The 21,050-nt window shown below is 44.7% G+C and overlaps 2 protein-coding genes across 14 annotated transcripts in view; one reads left to right on the plus strand and one right to left on the minus strand.

Annotated features, from left to right (window-relative positions):
- Nucleotides 1–14,951, minus strand: part of PGM2L1 (phosphoglucomutase 2 like 1) — a 59,160-nt gene extending 44,209 nt beyond the window's left edge. Inside the window, exon 1 of one of the 2 annotated variants that reach the window (XM_084842377.1) lies at nucleotides 14,234–14,951. In XM_084842377.1, coding sequence (XP_084698503.1) covers nucleotides 14,234–14,344 — 111 coding nt within the window. In that variant the 5' untranslated portion in view covers nucleotides 14,345–14,951. Of the gene's footprint in view, nucleotides 1–3,964 lie in introns of both variants that reach the window. The other variant, XM_084842378.1, reaches the window with a different exon arrangement.
- The window catches only part of LOC146349264 (maestro heat-like repeat-containing protein family member 7), a 64,570-nt gene continuing 57,580 nt past the window's right edge, over nucleotides 14,061–21,050 (plus strand). For all 12 annotated transcript variants that reach the window (XM_084842368.1, XM_084842364.1, XM_084842365.1 and 9 more), the window contains exon 1: nucleotides 14,061–14,243. In XM_084842368.1, the coding sequence (XP_084698494.1) occupies nucleotides 14,201–14,243 (43 nt within the window). In that variant the 5' untranslated portion in view covers nucleotides 14,061–14,200. The remainder of the gene's footprint in view (nucleotides 14,244–21,050) is intronic.

Here is a 21,050-nt window from a genome sequence, read left to right on the forward strand (position 1 = left end):
TGACAGATTCTTCCCTTCTTTCAACACTCTCCCAATTCCTTATACCTATCCTTTGCTTCCCTCCTGCCTCCTTTACTCCTACTTTCTACTCCTCTCCAGGTCCTCCGTTCCACCTCCATTCTAGGTCTCGTTTCTACCTTCTGGTGCTCTGCTTTCTCCCTAAGGGTCATTTAAGTAGCCCACATCTCTCCTTATCTTTCTCCTCTCTAAAGGTTTTCATGCATATTGTCAAGGAACTTTTTTGCTGGATTCCAAAGAACTAGGCAAATAGTTCTTACATCCAAGGGGCTCTGGCATTCCCCCCAAAAGCAGCACCCCTTGACCACATGGCACACCTCTTTTGAAACAGAGTTTTCATGCTGGAAATCATGCTCATGCCCTCTCACATGGAAGCCACCACCCCACCACCACCTTCAGAGTATGGAGGTGACATTCTGCACATCTTTAAAGGCACTTCTTCTTTTATATGATGTGTACAAGTTCAAAGATAATTATTTATTTGCTTTATTAGCAGCCCATCTATTAGCAGCCTCTTCGGACAGCACTCTGCAGATGCGATAGAAGCAGCATAGAAATTCTTTTTTGCTGCTCTTATCTCCACGTGGTAGGCCAAAGCTACAGCATTAACCCATGTCTGATCATGATTTTGTGAACCGCCCAGAGAGCTTCGGCTATTGGGCGGTATAGAAATGAAATAAATAAATAAATAAATAAATAAATCATCTTCGGAGCGAGATTTCCACCACCAGCGCTCTAGCCGTCTCACCTCCTGCTTCAGAGCATGCTACCATGGGTGAACCATCGTGCAGTCTGAGCTCTGTTCAGGGGAAGAGGACGTTTCTGAGCCACCCGGTCTAATGCCCCAGTGATTACAGCATTCCAGCCATCTACCAGGGTCTCGACCAAGCAGCCATTTGCATTAATTTATTATTTATTATTTATTGCATTTATATCCCACCTTTTTTCCTCTTGCAAGGAACCCAAGGCAGCTTACATTCTCCCCCTCCTCCTCTCCATTTTATCCTCACAACAACAACCCTGTGAGGTAGACTGGGCTGAGAGTCTGTGACTGGCCCAAAGTATCCAGTGAGTTTCCATGGCCGAGAGGGGTCTAGAAGCCAGATCTCTTGGCTCCCAGTCCAGCACTCTCACCAATACACCATGCTGGCTCTCTCTGCATGCTCCAAAGAATCCCCAAGCGCACTCAGAAATCCATGTGGATCCATAAAATGCCTGAGGCGGACCAGCGTAATGGGTCCTCCACCCCTGCAGAGGGGTTGTGGAACCAAGAAGTCCAACCCCACCAAGACAATAAGGGTGGTTGATATACCTACAATTTCCAGATCACTCCCCACCTCTCCGGGAACAAACACAAGGTCTAACCCATAACTGGCTACAAGGGTGGGCCCAGTTGGAATAGGGTGCAGCTCCCAGGAAGTCATGGTCTCCATGAAGTCCTGACGCGCCCCCATGAGGATGGCCTCTGAATGTATATTGAAGTTCCCCAACACCAATAAGTTAGGGGACTGCACACACACATCAGAGACCACCTCAAGCACCTCGGCCAGGGAGTCTGTTGTGCAGCGGGGTGGGCGGTACATGAGCAGAATCCCCATACTGCCCTTCAGACCCAACCTCCAGTACATGCAATCAGCAACCCCAGTCTCTGGAGAGGGAGTCTGATGAGGACCAAGGACTCCCGGTAGACAACAGCCACTCCCCCTCCCTGACGCTCAGCCCTTGGCTGCTGCACATACAAAAATCCAGCTGGGCAAATGGCCACAAGAGTGGGAGCAGAGGCCTCATCTAGCCAGGTCTCCGTAATACATGCCAGGTCCGCACCCTCACCCAGGATCATGTCATGGATGAGAGATGTGTAATGCCAGGTCCGTTGCCCATAAAACAGCAGCAGACGAAGGCCAGAGGTTGGAGTTACGCACCCTCCAGTCGTCCTTTGGCTCTGGACAGGCCCGGAACAGGGGACAGATATTACGCATCTCTCCCCTGTTCCCCTTACCCAGCATGCCCTGCCCGTAGCGCTCCACCAGCACCTGCCATCCAGCCTCGGTACATTCTGGCCTCCAGAACTCCTCCCAGTGCCTCCGCCAGGTGGACACATGCCTTCCTCGCTTCCACCTATCAAGTGGGCACCTCACCCCTAAAACCACAAACACAACCCCAAAAGCCCACAGTCCACCAACAGTTTTTAAAAGCTACAACCCAGGCCCTCTGCTCCCTTGTGGCTCCCCTAAGTGGTTCATCCAAGTTATAAGCCTTTCAGGGTCGACCGAAAGCTGTGTGTTCTTTCTAGCAGGGAGTGGTGGAGCGAGCTCCCTGCAGCTCCTCCCTCTCTAGCCGATGTGTAGGACCAGGCTGGTCTCCCCCCTGTGATGATGTTCTTCCTGGGAGACAGGAGGTGCGGCCCCCCAGTGACCCTCAGTTCTCCACCCAATGGTTGAGGCTACAGTCTGCAGTCCCAGGGTAGGGAAGGGTGGGGAGCTTAAAAAATTAAGGTCCACTGAAAACCTTCATATTTAGGGGAAGTGAACCTCTGAAAATCAGATGCTAGGAACAAGTGGAGGGCAATAGCTTTCATGTTCTGCTTGTGAGCTTTGAGAGGTCTCTGGTTGACCCCTGTTGTAAAGAATGCTGGATTACTTGGACCCTCAGTCTGATCTGACCAGACAATTCTTAAGCCATCAATACTCTTGAGTCTACACATCTTTGCATGGAATTAAGTGTCACTTAAAAGTGTCACTTAAAATGGAACATACTTTTAAGATGATGTGCTTAAGGTAACCAATTCAGAGACCCGTAAACTTATCAGCTGAGGCCACCTTTGGGATTTCTGTTATTTGCGGCACCAGGCAAGGTCAAACTACAATTTCAACAGTTAAAAGATTTGTGGCAATTGATGAAAGAGCAGCAAGGTTTTAACTTGTTTACCTTCACCATTATCATGCTGGTAGACTAACAAAGTGAGAGTTCTCCAGGTGCTGTTCTAATCAACTTAACAGGTGTATAACAGCTCAGTAAGGAAGGTCAAGTTCTAAGATCCATAACTGCACAAATGGGAATCAGCAGCTAGCTGAAGTCAGTCACAGACCTACATACTAACCAGACTGCTGAAATAACTCCAGTCAATATGTTATTATTTCCTAAGGGTGCTGCAATAAAACACTGTTAAACCAGCTATTAATTCCAAAGAATGAGAAAAATCTATACATAGAATCAACCTCCAACCAATTTGGCATATTGAGAGAATAAGACCAGAGTTTGGAAGATGGTGAAGTAGACGTGTTGACTGCTTCAGCATAAACTCAGTTCACTCTTTGGCTGCTTTGTGGTGATGCTATGTACATCCAAGTTCCTCAGATATGAAGAACCATTTTTTAAAGTTTCCATTACTTTATCAACCAATGCACTAATGAACCTGGTAACCAAGTTCACCATGTCTTCTACCCACCAAGCTGGCTCCAGTTGGAGCTGTTTGTATCCTACAATTCCACAACTGCATTATGCATGCATGAAATGGAGTATTGGGCCCAGAACTAAGCATCCTGGTACTCTCCATTTTCAATTTTAAAAAGCAGAAAGTTTCTGAAGTGTGGTTACAAAAGAAGGCTAGAAAGCATACCCGGTGATGCTACAAAAAGCAGGATTAAGCAGGATTTCCAGTGGTCAGGAGATGGAGCTTTAGTGCCCTGCAAGCCAAAAGCTAAAAAAGGTAGGATTATGCAAAATAAGTAGATATACACAACTATGGCTGATCTGAATAATTTATAAAGGCTAAATAAAGTCAGGTTTGCATACAATTTGGGTCATGTTTATGGAGAATTCAAATTCTTTAAGGGAGGAGGGCACGTAGATTTGGTTAAACAAGCAAGCAGAGCTTGGGGTAAAAATACTTATTACTTTAGTATGACAGCAGGCAAGTCATCCCCACAGCCACATTCCCTATCACCTTGATTCTATGCAGCTAAGCATTTGTGCATCCACTGAGGGTGGCTGTTCTCAGCATTGTGGCTCCATCCCATTCCACTGTACCTGCAGGATGAAATGGGCAAAGATGTTTTTAAATGGTTGGGAAGTACAGGCACAACACTGACCGCTCCCCGCACCCCAACTGCCAGTTCATGAACACTGAAGTTCTCAGGAACCGGCTAGCAGGAGTGTAATACCACTATTATCATACTTCTTTCTGTAAGATGTGGCCAACTTCAAACAATGCATTGTAAGGCAGATGGATGGATCATGGGTCTCAGGAAATTAACCTTGGCTGAACTCCACTATTATCTAAGAATTCATGCTGCTTTCATCAGCATCACCACAGCCTGACAATAGAGTCTTGCATCACCAATAAGCTTCCTACTATGCAGCTTGACAGTGTACCTTAATCTAGAGACCTACAAGCAAAGCAAATTTTAATTTCACCTCTAAACTCTACTTTGAACATCGGAAGGGTAGGAGGAATAAACTAACGTTTGTAAAGTGGGTAACAAAATAGAAAGGAGGCAGTGACTATTTGTTTATTTCTCTAAAGTTAGTATTCACAAAGAGAAGTTAAGCATTACTGGAAAACTGCAGTTTTGCAAGGAAGAACTATCTGTTTTATCATGTGCTCACTAGCTTGGCCTTTTTGTTAATTTTATACTTTTGACAAAAGATAGTTTGAAAAGGAATCAGCAATGTTTTGGAATGATAAAGGATAATAAGACCATGCTCCTTTTCCTTAGTTTGCAGGGCTCTTGCAGCATTTTGTTTTGTAGTTATATGAGAGGTATTACTCTTTAATTTATACAAAAGCATGGATTAAAATGGATCATTCTAATTTTTATCTTAATATAATAAAAAAGGAACCAGCAATTTATATTCTACCCAATTACGCAAGATTCCACCCAAGAGGTAGAGGAAATAAAGTGGAGCTCTAGTTTTTCAACAGTTTTTCAATAGTTTTTACTCCTACTCCAAGTAGTTCTGCAGTGATATGCACAAATACTGCACCACCAAAACAAAGCCACAAATTGCTCCTCTTAAGAGAAATCATCCTTCACAAGTGGCAGAAGGAGATAAATTTCTATCTTACCATACTGCTTGCTGGAGGTAGAAGCTGCTTTTTTCCTGGTACAACTGTTTAATCAATACATAGCTCATCTCAGATTTGTTTGAGGCAGTGCACAACTACAGATCCTGCAGAGAGCAGGGGGCTGAACTAGCTGACTTCCGATGTCCCTTCCGACCCTATGATTCTATGAACAATTACACTCAGATAAATATAAAATGGTAAAACATGCAAACTACCACCTCCAAACAAAATATGATCTTTACCAAAAAAAACCATAAGAGCACCAGCCCAAACCCCCGAAACCTGAAGGAACAAGTTTTCTTTGCGTTTCCAAGAACAAAGAAAACACTACACTGACACACATCCTCGGCAACTCATTCTTCAGCCTTGGGGCCATGGTCCCAAAAAAGAGCCCTATCCCTGCCTATCACTGTTCTAATATCCCTTGATTAGGGAACCTTGAGTGGGAGCTGGACCCCTGACCTTAAAAGGGAAAGAAGGAAAGGCAGGTACAAGACCATAAAGGGCTTTAAAGGTCAATAGGAGCACTCTGAATTGACCCTGGATGATAACTAGAAGCCAGAGCAGCTGCCTGCCACTGCAGGGTTTGTTGAATATGATCCCATCTTCCCAAACCTGCCCGGAAGCAGGCTGCAGCATTCTATTCCAGCTGAAATATCCAATCTGTTTCAGTGGGCAGTCCCACATAGAGCACATTACAGTAGTCATTTCCTACAGGAATTCCTGGAGTCTTCAAAATCAGTTTTGGAAGTAATCCAAGGGAGGAAGAACTAAGGCTGAAGAGTCATGGAAGTGCTAGTGCCCTGGACTGCACTTCCCATCTAGAGAGCCTCTTTTGTAAGTGCTTCTTTTATAACAAGAGAAATTGTGCAGATATACAGAACGGTGCAAAACTGAGGGAAACAGGATGGATAGCTTAAAGGCAATTTAAATTATGACTAAAAATAGCCCAGCAAAGTGTTTTTAATGATTTTTTGCCCATAACCTTTTCTTGATATTCATCAATTACTGTCTAAAGCAGCATGCATTCCCAAAATTAAAATTATTAACATACATTAATTTGTATCAAAATTAAGCATCTGGAGAAGACTTAGGCTGCAACCCTATGGGAGTAAGAATGCACAAATGAACAGAATGAGACTTTCTTTCAAATAGACATGTATAGTACTGAAGCCTTAAAATAGTCTGTCTCTCAAACTTCATGTCATTGCGTCCACGTTCTCTGACCACTCAGAGATGGGATGCTCTGACTTGGATTCCTGCATTGAGCAGGGGGTTGGACTCGATGGCCTTGTAGGCCCCTTCCAACCCTACTATTCTATGATTCTATGATTCACTCCTTCTGCACCCCTGCTCCCAATGCTAAAAGCTTCATTGAATAACCCAGCTTGGGTGTTGCATCTCTGTGTTGCTGCTGCTGCTTCCCCGGCCATGCAGCACTTAAGCACACACTTTACTTCTACCTAGAGATGTGAAGGCCTGGAAAAAAAATGGATAAATTTGGGGTGAAAAACATTTTTTACATTTGTTTCCACTGACTGGTTTTGGTTTTTTTCTGAAAAATTGAACAGCTTTGGATTATGAAATATTTTCTTTTCGAATTTAAGACAAAGTATTTATACACTGTTACCCAGCTTTTACTCCCTCCAAAATGATTTCTAAAACCTATGTAATAAGAACACTTTTATAAAAAGACAAGAGATGTAAAATGTCTGGAAATAATGAAGCTATGGGGAAAAATGTTTTTTTTAATCCCCTCTGTAAGATTCTCAGCATAGCTGGTTCTTTCATTCCTTATTAAAATTGATTTAAAGTACATTTTACTGATATTTTATGCTCATTTCCCCACATGTCACCATTGTGCATTCTTGATAGTAAATGAGCATTCTTGACAGCTTGGGCTTTGTCCTATAGAATCCTGTGTTTATGATGCTGTAGCAGTCCTTTCATGTAGTTCTAATCTCTTCAGACAATAATTACAAATATACTGAATTTACTTTAAAAAGTTTTAAAATGTAATAATTTTATGAGCAAACCAAGTTATACATAAAATAACTTTATGAACAGAAAGGTTGCTTTATGTTCCTAAAGCAGCTTTCCCCAACCTGGTGCCCTCTGGATATTTTAGACTACAGTGCTCAGCATCCCTGACCACTGCCCATGCTGCTTGAGGCTGTTGGGAGCCGAAGACCAAAATATCTGGAGGGCACCAGATTGGGGAAGGCTGTCCTAAAGCAACAAAATGACTTTAGATCTGTAGAGCACTAAAAAAATAAGTATTGCTTATTTTTCTGTTTTTCCAAAAATTCCAATTTTTCCAGAAAAAAACAGGTTTTCTCCATGGCCTCAATTTCCAGAAATGTACATCTCTCCTTCTACCCCAGGTCCTGCATACCCTCTTCCCCAGAACAGCACCATCTCTAGTCAGAAATCCTTGGACCCACAAAATCACACCCCAGGCCAAGTTGGAAGGGAGGCAGGGGAGGTCCTTCAGTGCAGTTTGAAAGGCATCCATTCATTTTTATTTTTATTTTTAGTACAGAAGAGCATACTGTGGTTATACACAATTGTTTGATCAATGAGATATCTGAAATGGTCAACTTCACATTAATTGTTCATTTTTACTTATATTTAAAATTGGTAAGTGATCTATTTATCTCAGTGTTCCAAGGATCACTGAGAAGGGCTGTTAAAGATGAGGTGGACCTGTATTTTTCCATTCCTTGGAAAGTTTCCATAGTAGATGTAGAATCATAAACCTGATATAGGAGCTGATTGCAGCTCTACTGGAAAACAATGATTAAAAGGGTCATGCTATTACTTTGTAGATTCAATGGACAATCCTGATGAGATTCCTATCATCTCAAATCAATGGTATGACTAGAATTTCTTTGCACCCAGCAATACAACCCCAATCCCCCATAAGGCCAATCCCTTTAACAGAGGGCCCATGACTTATTGGCTCAGACATCTTTGCCTAATTATCCATAAACGTATATGCCCAAGAATTAGATGTACCATAAATAACGTTCACCTCCTCCCAACTATGGTTTGTTAAGTATGACAAAAGACTTAGCCAGCACTGAACTTCTAAGAGTGTTTTTACTGTCTTTATGGCTACAGCGAATTATGGCAGCAGTCAAGCGCTTCAAAAGACAACTGCACATTGTGAAGTGCACTCAGTTCTGTTTCTTTTACAAGTTAATGGGTTGCTGACCTGGATCAACCACTGGAACAGAAATCACCATGTCAAAGATACAGTAGAGGATCACTTGAACCAGGATGCTGGGAGTTCATGCAAAAGAAACCTACAGTCTGTTAATTAACTTTGGCTTGCTAAAATAAGTACGCACATGAACTACATACATTCGTTATATCAAGAACCAGGCCTGTAAGGGTTTTACTAGGGAAGTAACTTGGGATTTTTCTAACAAGTGCGTGAAAGACCCTTGAGCTATCCAAACAACAACAAACATAAGACCACTTACCCCTTTTACTTATGTTACTCTGTAAAGCATCATGTGCATTCAACCTGCTATAAATAATAAATCTCACTGTATTCAACAAAGCGTATTCCTTGAAAAGAAGACTGCAGGTTGGGGGGGGTAGTTTTTTTCATCCTGTCACCAACCAAAATTAAGTACATTGACATTTGCTGCTATAGCCAGATATCTAATAGAACTGTTCAATGAAATTTTACACCGAATATTTTTCTATCCAAATGAATGCCTGATTAACGCTTCCACCCTACTACAATCACTACACATATCCATCCTACTTCTCTCAATACAAAGAATGCGTACTCTATATCCACAGATGAAACAGCGATTTACTGCAAACAGCAGGCATGCCCCCACCCACCCGGATCTGAATGTGGACAATGGCATGGGCAGAGTTAAAACCATCCCCCTTCCTCCATAGTCCGGAACCAGTCTAAAAGGGGCCCACATCAACTATTTATTTAAAAGAAAAACACAAACCAATCAAGGGCTGAAGAAATGAACAACATGTCTAGTTTAGCCCTGAAAACCAGTGTTTCTAGGCTGGCTCCAAGTATCAGGGAAACTCAAGTCAGCTGCCTGTGGTACATACTCTGTAAATCAACCTTCCACAACCTGGTGCCCTCCAGATATGTTGGGCTGCAATTCCCATAATTCCCAGCCAGCATGGTCATTGGGAATTATGGAAGTTGCAGTCCAACACATCTGGAGGACATCAGGTTGGGGAAGGCTGCTGTAAATTATGAAATCCCTACTGCGATAGTGATGAAAACTCTTCTCACCCTTGTTCTAGGTTTTCAAACACTGGTACACTGCTCAATTCTCATTCTTGACAGTTGAATGCCAAAGAGAATGTAGGCAAGGTTGTTCCATTTGTTGTTCTGTCTGCCTCATAAAAGCATTATCAGCTTATCTACCAAATCCCTCAGCAGACTTGCATTGTGCCTGAATTAGGTGTCAGTTGGGAACAGCAAGTGGCCTTCATATATCAGTATCCAAGCATAAAACTTTTCTAACGTAAACATAACCACAATTGTACAACGTAAAGTCTCTTACACTAGACTCTAGTCAATGGAAAACTTTTCCAATTAAGCCAGTTTAAAAATCACAAGAAATGAAATCCCTTAGTTCACTCAGGTTATATCAAGGAGATGTTGCTTGAACAAATTTTCTTTTATATTTTTCCCTTTTCAGGAATGGTATGAAACTGTCCTTCTGCCTAGACAGTTGTCTCTATTAGTACATTTCATCTCAAAATCATAGACATCAAAGCCCTGGGAATTTTTTCCATCATACCTGCAAACAGACACCATTAAGCTGCACAAACCTAATGTATAGAGACTACATATATTCCCATTACCATAGAACACAGTTAAAGCAGACTGTGAGAGCCATCCACTAAGCAACAGGGGTTCCAGCAATAGCAGAGGAAACAAAGTTACACAGCAGCAGTGTTTAGTGGTCTGCTTCCATGATTAGTTCCCAACCTTGTGGTACGCAGAGGCTCCTCAATTCCCAGGACCTCCTGCTGGAACTGCAGCATTCAACCAGCAGGAGGCCCTTTGTTCCTGACTTAAGTCCATCTTGAAGTCAAACTTCACATGAAGAACACACATTCCACATAATTTTGCCAGCATGTCAGAATATCAGAAAAACTAGCATACGGTGTTAAAACAGAAACTAACCTAATCATAGATAATATTTCAAAGATTGTCAATAAACAAAAGATAGCAAAGCAGTACTGATAATCCAAGGCTATATACACACTTTTGCCCAAAACAAGATCTAAATCTTGGCTAAGAAAAAATCAGTTTCTCTATTCAGAACTGGCACACCTCCAGATATACGTACACTAGTTTCAATTACCTACCTTCACCCTTTCTAGAAGAAGACTACAAAGAATACAAAAAGGATTTTTTACATTTATCCATATGGAACATTACAACACAATCCTAACCCCCAAATCCGCTGGCTGGAAGGGGTTAGGATGGGGCAGATGAGTCATTTCACTGAAGATTGCTCTTCCCATTATCATGCAATACTGCCTTGAGTGCCATTTCTCTTGGAAGAAAGGCAGGATGCAAATCAAATAAATACCCTAGTCCAGGGGAGGGCAACCTGCGGGCCTCCAAATCTTTGGGCCTAAAATTTCCTTCAGCCCTAGCCAGCATAGCCAATGGTAAGGGATCATGGAAATAAATAAGTTGTAGACCCAAACATCTGGAGGGCTACAAGCTGCCCACCCCTGCCCTTGTCTAAACTTCTATGTCCAAACATGAGAAATGTTAAAAAGCCTGCATTTGCCTCCTTGGTTTGCCTTGGATTCATACTGAGATCGTTCTATCGTTTTTAAGATTGTACCCCAGTACTGCTTTTCCCACCCTTTTGTTGACTATGAGTGCTATTCCATTTCTTCTAAGGGATTCTTGCCCACAGTAGTAGATATGATGGTCACCTGAATTAAATTCGCCCATGCCTGTCCATTTTAGTTCGCTGATTCCCAAGATGTCAATGTTCAATCTTGCCATCTCATGTTTGACCACCTCCAGCTTACCTTGATTCATTGATCTGACATTCCAGGTTCCTAAACAATATTGTTCTTTACAGCATCGGATTTTCTTTTCACCACCAGACACATCCACAGCTGACTGTCCTTTCGGCTTTGGCCCAGCCGCTTCACTCTTTCTGGTGCTACTTGGAAATACCCTCTGCTCTTCCCCAGTAGTATATTGGACGCCTTCCGACCTGAGGGGCTCATCTTCCGGCGTCATATGATACGTTCCATGGGGTTTTCTTGGCAAGAATACTGAAGTGGTTTGCCATTTCCTTCTCCAGTGGACCACATTTTGTCAGAACTCTCCGCCATGACCTGTCCGTCTTGGGTGGCCCTGCACTGCATAGCTTATGGCTTCACTGAGTTACGCAAGCCCCTTCGCCACAACAAGGCAGTGATCCATGAAGGGAATATTGGAGTCACCCGCATTGTTATACAGCTGGATCCACAGCCCAATTAAGCAGAAGTACTTAAATTTAAATTGGGTTGTGAATCTAGCTATTTTTAATTTCCTATCATTCAAAGTAAATTCAGAACCTGGACAATTACATTCTGTGGCATAAGAAGCTGTGTGATAACAGATCAGACTATGGGTGGCTCCAGATGGAGGGCTCGAAGAGATAGCTATTCCATCCTTCCTTCCTTAACAGATTTTTTCTGGTGGGGAAAAAAAGACGGAAGAAGTAGTGGGGAAACAGGATGGGCCACAAATTGAAGACAACATCTGGACCCCCCTCCCCATAAAATTCCATGAATGAAGCGAACCAATTGTACAATAAAAGCTTTGACTAGAAAGCTTTTCTATTCATCCTATTCGTCCATATAGCTCAGAATTGACTCCCCTGACAGCAGCATCCCTCCAGGGTCTCAGGCAGCTCTCTCTCATCACCTGGTACATGAGCGATTGCTCCTTCCAGCATCATCCATCGCATCCCAAATGCAAGCAAGGCCTTTCCCTCTCCTTGCTTATGAAATTGGTGGCGTACATTATTAATCATTTCCTACATCCCACCCCAGAGGCAGCTGCAGACTAAAATAGCCCATATGCCAATTTGCAACGTCAGCAAGCTACACAGATAATGCAGTATTGATGCATGCTCATTGTTACCATAAAGAGCTGCAGAACATGGGTACAATTAATTTTGATTTTACATGTGGGGGCTCAGGTGCTGCCTGTCTCTAAAATCCAACATTAACAAAGGAACAAAAATTAAGCAATAGACCATATAATATGCCATCTACATCACCAACCACTGTTCTCTGCTGGAAGTCATAGAATGTAAACACCATGATGCATGTAATTCTGTAATGCTGTCCTACTCCATGCAAGAAAATTCCTTTTTAACATCACTACAAGAATACCCAGCCAATCTAATTCCAGCCATCTAAACATTTAAATTCACAGTAACTGGCAGCACCAGAACACATTAATGGTCTTTCGCATGTTGCATTAAATGTTCTCTTTTAAATCCATTTTAAAGAGTGTTTTTAGTGCATCAGGCTTGTCTACCATTCCCAAAAGCAGTTAGGCAATATCGCCCATTTATATTGAAGTATATACTTTCACTGGAGCTTATTTGAAAAGGAAAGACACCAAAATGTCCTCCATCCTTAATGGGGGAAATGCATTCATAGTCCCACCCACCCCCAGGTCCTAAATTTTCTTCTAATATTTGCTTCTATTTCGTTTTGTGCTAAAAACAACAACACCGTTTTGCACGGAACCTTGCCACTGAGTAATTCCAGAGATAACTCATGGCAATTCCAAATTACAGACTGTTGTCTTTCAGAGAGCTCTCACCCTGTTCCACTTCACAAGGTTCTCTCTCATCAGTGCTAGTAAGACTCCCTATGACATCATCAAGCAATGGGGCTGGGGGAGAAACTTGGAACAAGACATCAGGGAACAAGATCTGATATTATTGGCCAAAACACTTACAGACTACCGATAACCAAGTATGAAAACAAATTGATGTCAGACTGAAAAAACTTCCCAGAGGTAGCAAACGAAGCAAAACAAAAAACAGACCCACCCCATAGTTACAAATTGCAAAAATTTAAAAGGGGAAGTGTTTCTAAGACCAAACACAAAACTGTAGCTTGCAAACAAAGAGTACTTTGAGATTTTGTATTTTTTCCAGGAATGGGCAGTAAGGGAACTTATGAGAAGCTTAAAATACAGCAGCTCTCCCAAGCAAGTTGTTTTGGCTTATCTTTGGTATTCCACTGCAATGCAAAGACAAAATAAAATCAAAATAGCAGAGCTGCCCCTTGTTGAAAATATAAAATTTAAGGCAGAAAAATCCAAAACATCCAGCTCTCCAGAACACTTTCCTTGGACAACACATCCTTACTTCAGAATGAGTCATTCTGATACATCCATCAATGTTTATTAAGCACTGCTGCTTCAGGATAACATACATGGTGATGAAATACGGGAGTAGTATCTCTTTTGGAGCAAGGAAGAAGGATAAGCATTCACTTTTCCTCCAAACCCAAGGAAGATATTAATCCCACCACTCAGACCCAGAATGGGGCTTCACTTAATTTCAAACTATGGTCTTATTCCTAATTAGGGTTCCCGGAAACCTTTTTTATTTTAAAAAGAATGTGAACGTAACAGTGCAGTGGACGCTAATGGAAATCTTTCATAATACTGTTGTCTATTTTGTAAGAGGGGGGAAATAACAGAGGAATGGGAAACCACGCACAAACGCTGCTTATTGCACATTCAAAAACACACTCAGTAATGGCATGTTTCACATCATTCTGGCATCCGACCAAAATTCACCCACCCTGCGAAGGAGAAAGATGTGGGTTTCTGTAAAACAGTCCCGCTCCGCAATGTGTTTATATATGCAGGTTTTCCAACAGCGCACACCACAGCAACCTACAAGATAAGATCACGTCTCCTATTTCTAGCACTGGCAACGCTGCGAACACCGCCAGCAGCATTTGCAGCATTGCCTTTCCGACGGGTCCTCTGCGGGCTTCGAGGGAACAGCGGTATTAGGAATAAAACGGAGGGGGGCTTTACAACCCGGCTTGGGCGAGTGAGGGATGAAGGATCAGCCCATCCCTGCCCGCACCCACCTTGTCCCAGGTGAGCCACTGCGCGATCGCCTCGTCCAGCTGCGAGTCCCCGGTGCTGCGGGTGATGAGCAGGTTGGAGTTCACGTCGCCGACATCTCGGTGGTCCCCCATGTTCTCCGCCAGGGTCCGGCCCGGCGCAAACCGGGGCGCTCTGGCGGGGGGCGCCGCAAGGCGCAAGCGCGCGAGGGGTGCTGCTCACGCGAGCGGGCGAGGGCTCCCCGCCGCTGCTGGCCGGGCGCGGGGGCGACGGGCGGGTCCCTCGCGCGCCCGAGCAGCCTGGCCGGGGGCGCGGAAGGGCCGGCCGGGGCCCCGCGGGAGGGGCTGCGCCAACGCTGGGGCGGGGAGGAACGGGGGGCGAGGGGCCGGCGACCCTTCCCGCTGCGGGCAGGTGTTTCTCTCTCTCCTGACAGGAGCCGCCCAATATGGGGGGGAGGAAGCCAAATTTCGGGGAATTGCCTGGGGGCGAAAAGGGCGTGGCTAATATTTTGTAATCCCCCCCTTACATACCCCTCCCTCACTAGTGAGTACCCCCAACGTTTCCCCCCAAAACACACAAAGGAGGCCCCCTCACGTCTCTCTCTCTCTCTCTCTCTCCCCCTCCCACACAGGAGGCGCGCGCCCCAGCCTGACTAAAAACCGCTCGCGCCGGCCGGAGAGAAACAATCAACAACCGCCGGCCCGGCCCCGCCCCTCCTCCGCCCCGGCCGCGCCCACTTTCCCTCTCAAGCGTCGCCCGCAGGCGCCCAGCGCGAGGCCCCGCCCACGCCCTTCGCCGGCCTACTTTTTTGTAAAAAAAAAAAAAAAAAGAGCGCTCGGGGCGTTTACTGGCTTCGGCTGGGGGTGAGCTGCGCGCGCAACACGGCTTCCCTTTCCCCGCCCAGGCGTGTCGCGAGCGCTGCCGGGAAATGTGGTCGTTGTCTTTCGCGCTCCCCTTTCCGTCCCCTGCGTTGGGTGGGAAGAGGAAGGGTCGCCGGACCCCGGCAGGCCCCTCGCGGCGTTGAGGGCGCAGCCCTGTGCGTGTTTAGGCAGGAAAAAGTCCGCGCGGTTCATTGTTTGGCGTGATATTGTGTTTAATTCTTCTAAGTATTTGTTTTTTGTATTTTAGTTTTTTGACTGTTTGTAATCCATCCGGGGAACCTTAGTTATTGGGTGGATTAGAAATGTGCGAAATAAATGTTTTAGAAATAACAGCCCTACCGCTTTGGTCTGTCTAAACGGCCTGCTCCCTTAGTTTATACAGAGAAGCTTGCACGTTTTTAATAGGGTTAGTTATAGCTCGCTCAGTTCTAAATCGTCGCAGGGATCTCCATGGTCACATGTGCAGCTCTCTGCATCTGTCTTTACTCAGATATTTTGCACTCACAACAAGTCACCTTCGCAGAGTTTTCATTTCTTTGGCTGCAGTCCTGTATGTATTTGCCTGGGCATTAGACCCACTGAAGTCAGTGGGACTTACTTCTGAGTAGATATAGCACAGTTTATTACTTATGATCTGACTAAGGCCTTCGACACTGTAAACCGAACTGCTCTCTGGACCATCCTTTTGAAAACCGGATGCCCTACTAAATTTGTGAACATCTTGCAGCTCCCCCATAACGACATGATGGCAACAGTCTTGGATAACAATGGCTCTCAAAGTGATCCATTTAAAGTGGGATCAGGCGATAAACAGGGTTGCGTTATTGCTCCAACTTTATTCGCTATCTTCATCACTATGATTCTACACTTTGTTGAAGGGAAACTTCCCACTGGTGTAGAAATTGTATCGAACAGATGGAAAACGTTTTAATCTCAGTAGGCTGAAAGCAAAAAGTAAAGTAATTACAACCTCTGTCATAGAACTTCAATATGCTGATGATAACGTAATCTGCACACATTCAGAGGAAGATCTCCAAACTATCCTAGACATCTTCACAGAAGCATATGAAAAGCTCGGCCTCTCACTTAACATCAAAAAAACCAAAGTGCTTTACCAGCAAGCACAAACCAACCCCTCTGTAGCGCCATCAATCCAGCTTAATGGTGAGATGCTGGAAAACGTCGATCACTTTTCTTATCTTGGCAGCCATCTCTCCACAAAAGCCGACATAGACGCTGAAATTCAGCATCGCCTGAGCTCTGCGAGTGTAGCATTCTCCCAAATGAAGCGTAGAGTGTTCAAGGATCGGGACATTTGCAGGGAGACCAAAATGCTTGTTTACAAAGCCATTGTACTACCGACCTTACTGTACACCTGTGAAACATGGACCACCTATAAACACCACCTCCAGCTTCTCGAAATATTTCATCAACGCTGCCTCCGAAAAATTCTGTAAATTACTTGGGAAGACAGACAGACTAATGTCATCATATTGGAAGAAGCAAAGACCACCAGCGTTGAAACAACGATTCTCCAACATCAACTTCGCTGGACCGGCCATGTTGTTCGAATGCCTGATCATCGTCTCCCAAAGCAGCTACTTTATTCCCAACTTATGAATGGAAAAGGGAATATTGGTGGACAGCAAAAGAGATTTAACGATGTTCTCAAAGCTAATCGAGGTCAGCCTATATTAAAGGCGCTATAGACTTTGAAAAAGCACGAGAACGGGGCGAAAGGAAGAAACGAGCTCGGCGGAAGGCACGTCAAGCAAATCCTCATCGTGACTGCCTTCCACCTGGAAACCTATGTCCTCACTGTGGGAGGCTGTGTGAATCCAGAATTGACCTTCATAGCCACCTACAGACCCACTGCTAAGACTCTACCCCTGGAAGACAATCTTATTCAGTCACGGGTGATCGCCATGATGATGATGATTACTTATGTATGCAACATATTCAGAAGCCAGTTTTTAGGGCCAAGCCCACGCAAAGTGACCCACAAAGAATGATGCAAGCCCATCCCAACCATGTGTGTTGGGCTGTAGCTCCTAGCTGCCCCAGATTGGGACAGGCATGAGTCAGTCCCATTCTGAAGGAAAGGCTGCAGCAAAGAGATAAGTTTTCAAGACCTTTTTGAACTATGTTTTCAGAGCGAAGCATCAATCAGCCTTCCCCAACCTGGTGCTCTCTGGATGTACATAGGATTACACCCTAAAGCTACAATCCTGTGCACGCTTACCTTGGAATAAGCCTTATTGAGCTCTGAGCAGACATGTATAGGTTTGTGGGTCTCAAATTATCTAGTTGCACCAATGTATAAATACTAATGTTAATAAATCAATACACATGTGAATTGGAGACAAGAAGCATCTGCCTTCCCTTCAGAAATGTTAACTTTTACAGACCCTGGAGAGGAGCTAAAGAAACCCCGAAGAAGATGACTATTAACCAATCACAGTATCAAAATCGGAAGAAGCATGAATAGGGACACTGAAGAACGTGGGAGAGGTTCCAGGAGATGGGTCTGTCCCTTGTAAACAGGGACATTTGAAGTGTCTGGGGCTCTGAAATCCAAAATGGATCCCAAGGCAGAGCTCTGCAGCTCCTTAGCTCAAAAATTCCAGGAATGTATTTGGTGCAGCTACAAGCAAGCTGGCTTCTTAGTCCACAAGAAAAGAAAGCATCCTGAATCAATGAGCCAGTCCTCTGTTACCATGGTGATCGCAGCCACTGCAGAGAGATGGGACCATCTGGAGAGGAAGGCTGCTACCGCAGGAGTGGGTGGGAGGCCATTGGCGGTTGAGTGGAGCGTCTGAAGCTATTAATGCCATTCTCAGGTTGACAGGAAGCATAAAACAGAAACGCAACCATTGTTTGTGATTTGGATTTAAACTGTCCTATGTATTTTTGCAGTCCCTTGACAGGTCTTTTATAGCTTTAAACAGATTTTTGAATGGTTTTTAGACTGATGCTGTTGGTTTGAATCTGGATTGTGTTGTTTTCAGAGGTTATCATTTTATTGTTTATCGGTGCAAGTCACCTCATGGGTCCATCGGGCAGAAAGACATGGTAAGATAAACTGGATAAACATGTTCAGCCATGAAATGTGTGGAGTCATAGAGAAATTAATGTCTCTTGAGTAAGGCTGAAAGCCCAAAGACACTTGCCTGGGCATAAGCCCCATTGAATACACCTGGACTAACTTCTGAGTAAACATGCATTGCATACTCTGTAACTCATGCAGTGCAATCAGTGCATGTTTACTCAGAAGCAAGTCCCATTGAGCTCGATGGGGCTTGTGCCCTGGGAACTGTGTGGATAGGATTACAACCATACAGCACAAGCCTATGTGTGCTTACTCAGAAGTCAGCCCCAATGAGTTCAATAGGCCCTATTCCTAGGTAAGTAGGTATCCAGGCTGTGTTTGGGGTCAGGAAGGTGCATGGGTTGGAGGGGACAGGTTGCTACCAACACACTTCCCACCCATCACTCTTCTCCTGTCAAACAAACCCTAGCTGAGTAGCAGGTATGAATGGAACATGATTACTTTGAGGCTTACCTCCTCTTACTACTGGAAACAGACTGGCTACCAAGACCAGCCAAAGCTTGTAGAGTCTGGAGGACAGAGAAGTGTTTCAGATTATGTAAAACTGTAGGATGTAAATAAATGTAAAACTGCAGGATGTAAATAAATAAGGCTGCAGTCCTATGCACGCTTACTTGGCGGTGATCCCTACTGAACTGCATGGGGCTTACTTCTAAGTAGGCATTCATAGCACCTCCTGGGGAGAACCAGCATGTTAAGCTATATTTGGAATACAGCCAACACTTTGGGGCTTGTTGCTGGTACAAAAGAGATGGAAGACTTATGGAGGGACTCTAATGCAAGGTGATAAAAGGACAAGAGAAAGCAATCCTTGAGCAAAAGGATCAAGGGCGGTTTGTCATGTTTTGCGGAAAGAAAATAATTGCTGAGGGACAAAGAGTGGAGAAGGGCTACTGATGCAGTGCCCTGATGCTCCTAGGCTTCCTGGAGGCATCTCAGTGGCCATCCTTGGGAACAGAATGCTGGATTAGATGGATCCTTGGACAGATCCAGCAGGATTCCCCATAGGTTATATCCTTATCCTCCCCTTCTTCTGGTTGTCTTAGCTCAGCCTTCCCCAACCTGTGCCCTCCAGATGTGTTGAACTGCAACTCCCATCATGTCCAGCCAGCATGGCCAATGGCCAGGTTGGGGAAGACTGCTTTAGCTCTTCAGGCTCATGCAAGGTGACCTTGGTGGATTTCTAGGGGACCAAGCTGCTCAATCATTTGGCATGTAGAGGAAACATATCCATGTCCTTGTTTTCCAGGACACCTTTTGTCTGATCATTACTTATTTAACACTGGCACACTGTGCTTTATCTGGTGCTCTCAGATTACGAGGCATGGATACCTTCATCTCTCCAGCCACTATGTCTTTCTCCCAAACTCCAATGCAATCTTAAACCCGGGCCTTTACAGAAGGGCGTCTCAGATGAATGATCGCCCTGCTGAGGAGATAAGATGCAGCTGGGCAGAAGGAAAGAAGCTGAATTAAGTTTCTAATCTGACCTAGGGTCAGAGAGGGGAGGAGCAGATGGTGGAGTGTGTGTGCATGTGTGTGCAAAGCCCAAACAAAAAGAGGAGAGAAAGGGAAGCAAGTTTGCAAAGGAAGGCCTGCCACAGAGGTGGTGGGGAACCGCTTTGGAATTCTGCAGCTTTCCTCTGATTGGCTGGTGGTGATGTCATGCTTTGGCCGCAGTGTTCAGGACCACTCTGCGTTCCTTGATTACGATGATAAATCTTTCCTGGATTGCACCAGATGCAATGTCAGACTCGACCCTAGCAACATTTGCCAAGGCTTGGCTGGATCTCGCAGTGCAGAGGTCATACAACTGGATTAGTCTTGACGTGTCACATTTGTAAACCCACCTAGCTAAAATCTTCCCTTTCTCTCCACCTCATGCTTGAGTCCTGGAGCTGCTGCCAGAACTGAGGTAAATAGAGCATAGTTCCATCTCAGCCTTCCCCATGCTGGTGTCCTCCATTTGGGTCTTGCAGCCCAACACATCTGGAGGGAGGCTTGGGGAAGGCTGTTCTATCTGAATCTCAGTAAAAGAGCAGGTGGCTTGCATCACACATAGAATCCAAGCCTCCATGTGCATCCCCATGTGTTTATGTTTAACACATGGGGATGCACATGGCCACCACAATCCCATGCCCTTCTCTCAATTTATGTAGTAGCTTACTCAGTTGGCTGCATCTTCCTTGGTCAGTCAATGAAGAAGCAGGGGTGTCCCCATATGGGCACGTCATTCCTTCATTCTCTGGGACATAGGGTTGCCACCTTTTTTTGCTTGCAACCTGCTCCTTCAGCAGCAGATGGATGTACCAAAATGTATTAGGCAACACTTTCCCCTCTACATCATCTTCTATGTCAGGAAAAGCTTTGCCGGATTATTCTCTGTTGATGGGGCTTCTGTTAAAGGCATTCATTCCTCCCCATCCCTGCGTGGGGAGTATACATGGAGTGTGTATGTGCATTACTGTGCATACATATATGGTGTGTCTGTGTGCGCAGTCTCCAACCCACCATCCATTATCCTTGGGGGCCAAAAGGTTGCCTACCCCTGACATAGGAGCAGGGCCAGAAAAAAAAAAGTGCCATCAGAGGATGCTGCCTAACTGGGTTCACACAACATGACAAACCAGAGTCAAGGTTGAGTGTGGGTTGTTGAATCGTGGGTGGTTGTTGAAATGTGGGTGGTTGTGGTGTGTGAACCTAGCCGTGCTAACAAACTATGGTTTGTTAATCACAGACAAACCATGAAGATAACCCATGGTTTGTTGTTGGGTTGTGAATCATAGAATCATAGAATAGTAGGGTTGGAAGGGGCCTACAAGGCCATCGAGTCCAACCCCCTGCTCAATG

This window comes from Heloderma suspectum, chromosome 3 (assembly GCF_057233095.1).
Source record: "Heloderma suspectum isolate Gila_16-S chromosome 3, 16-S_ref, whole genome shotgun sequence".
NCBI lineage: Eukaryota > Metazoa > Chordata > Lepidosauria > Squamata > Helodermatidae > Heloderma > Heloderma suspectum.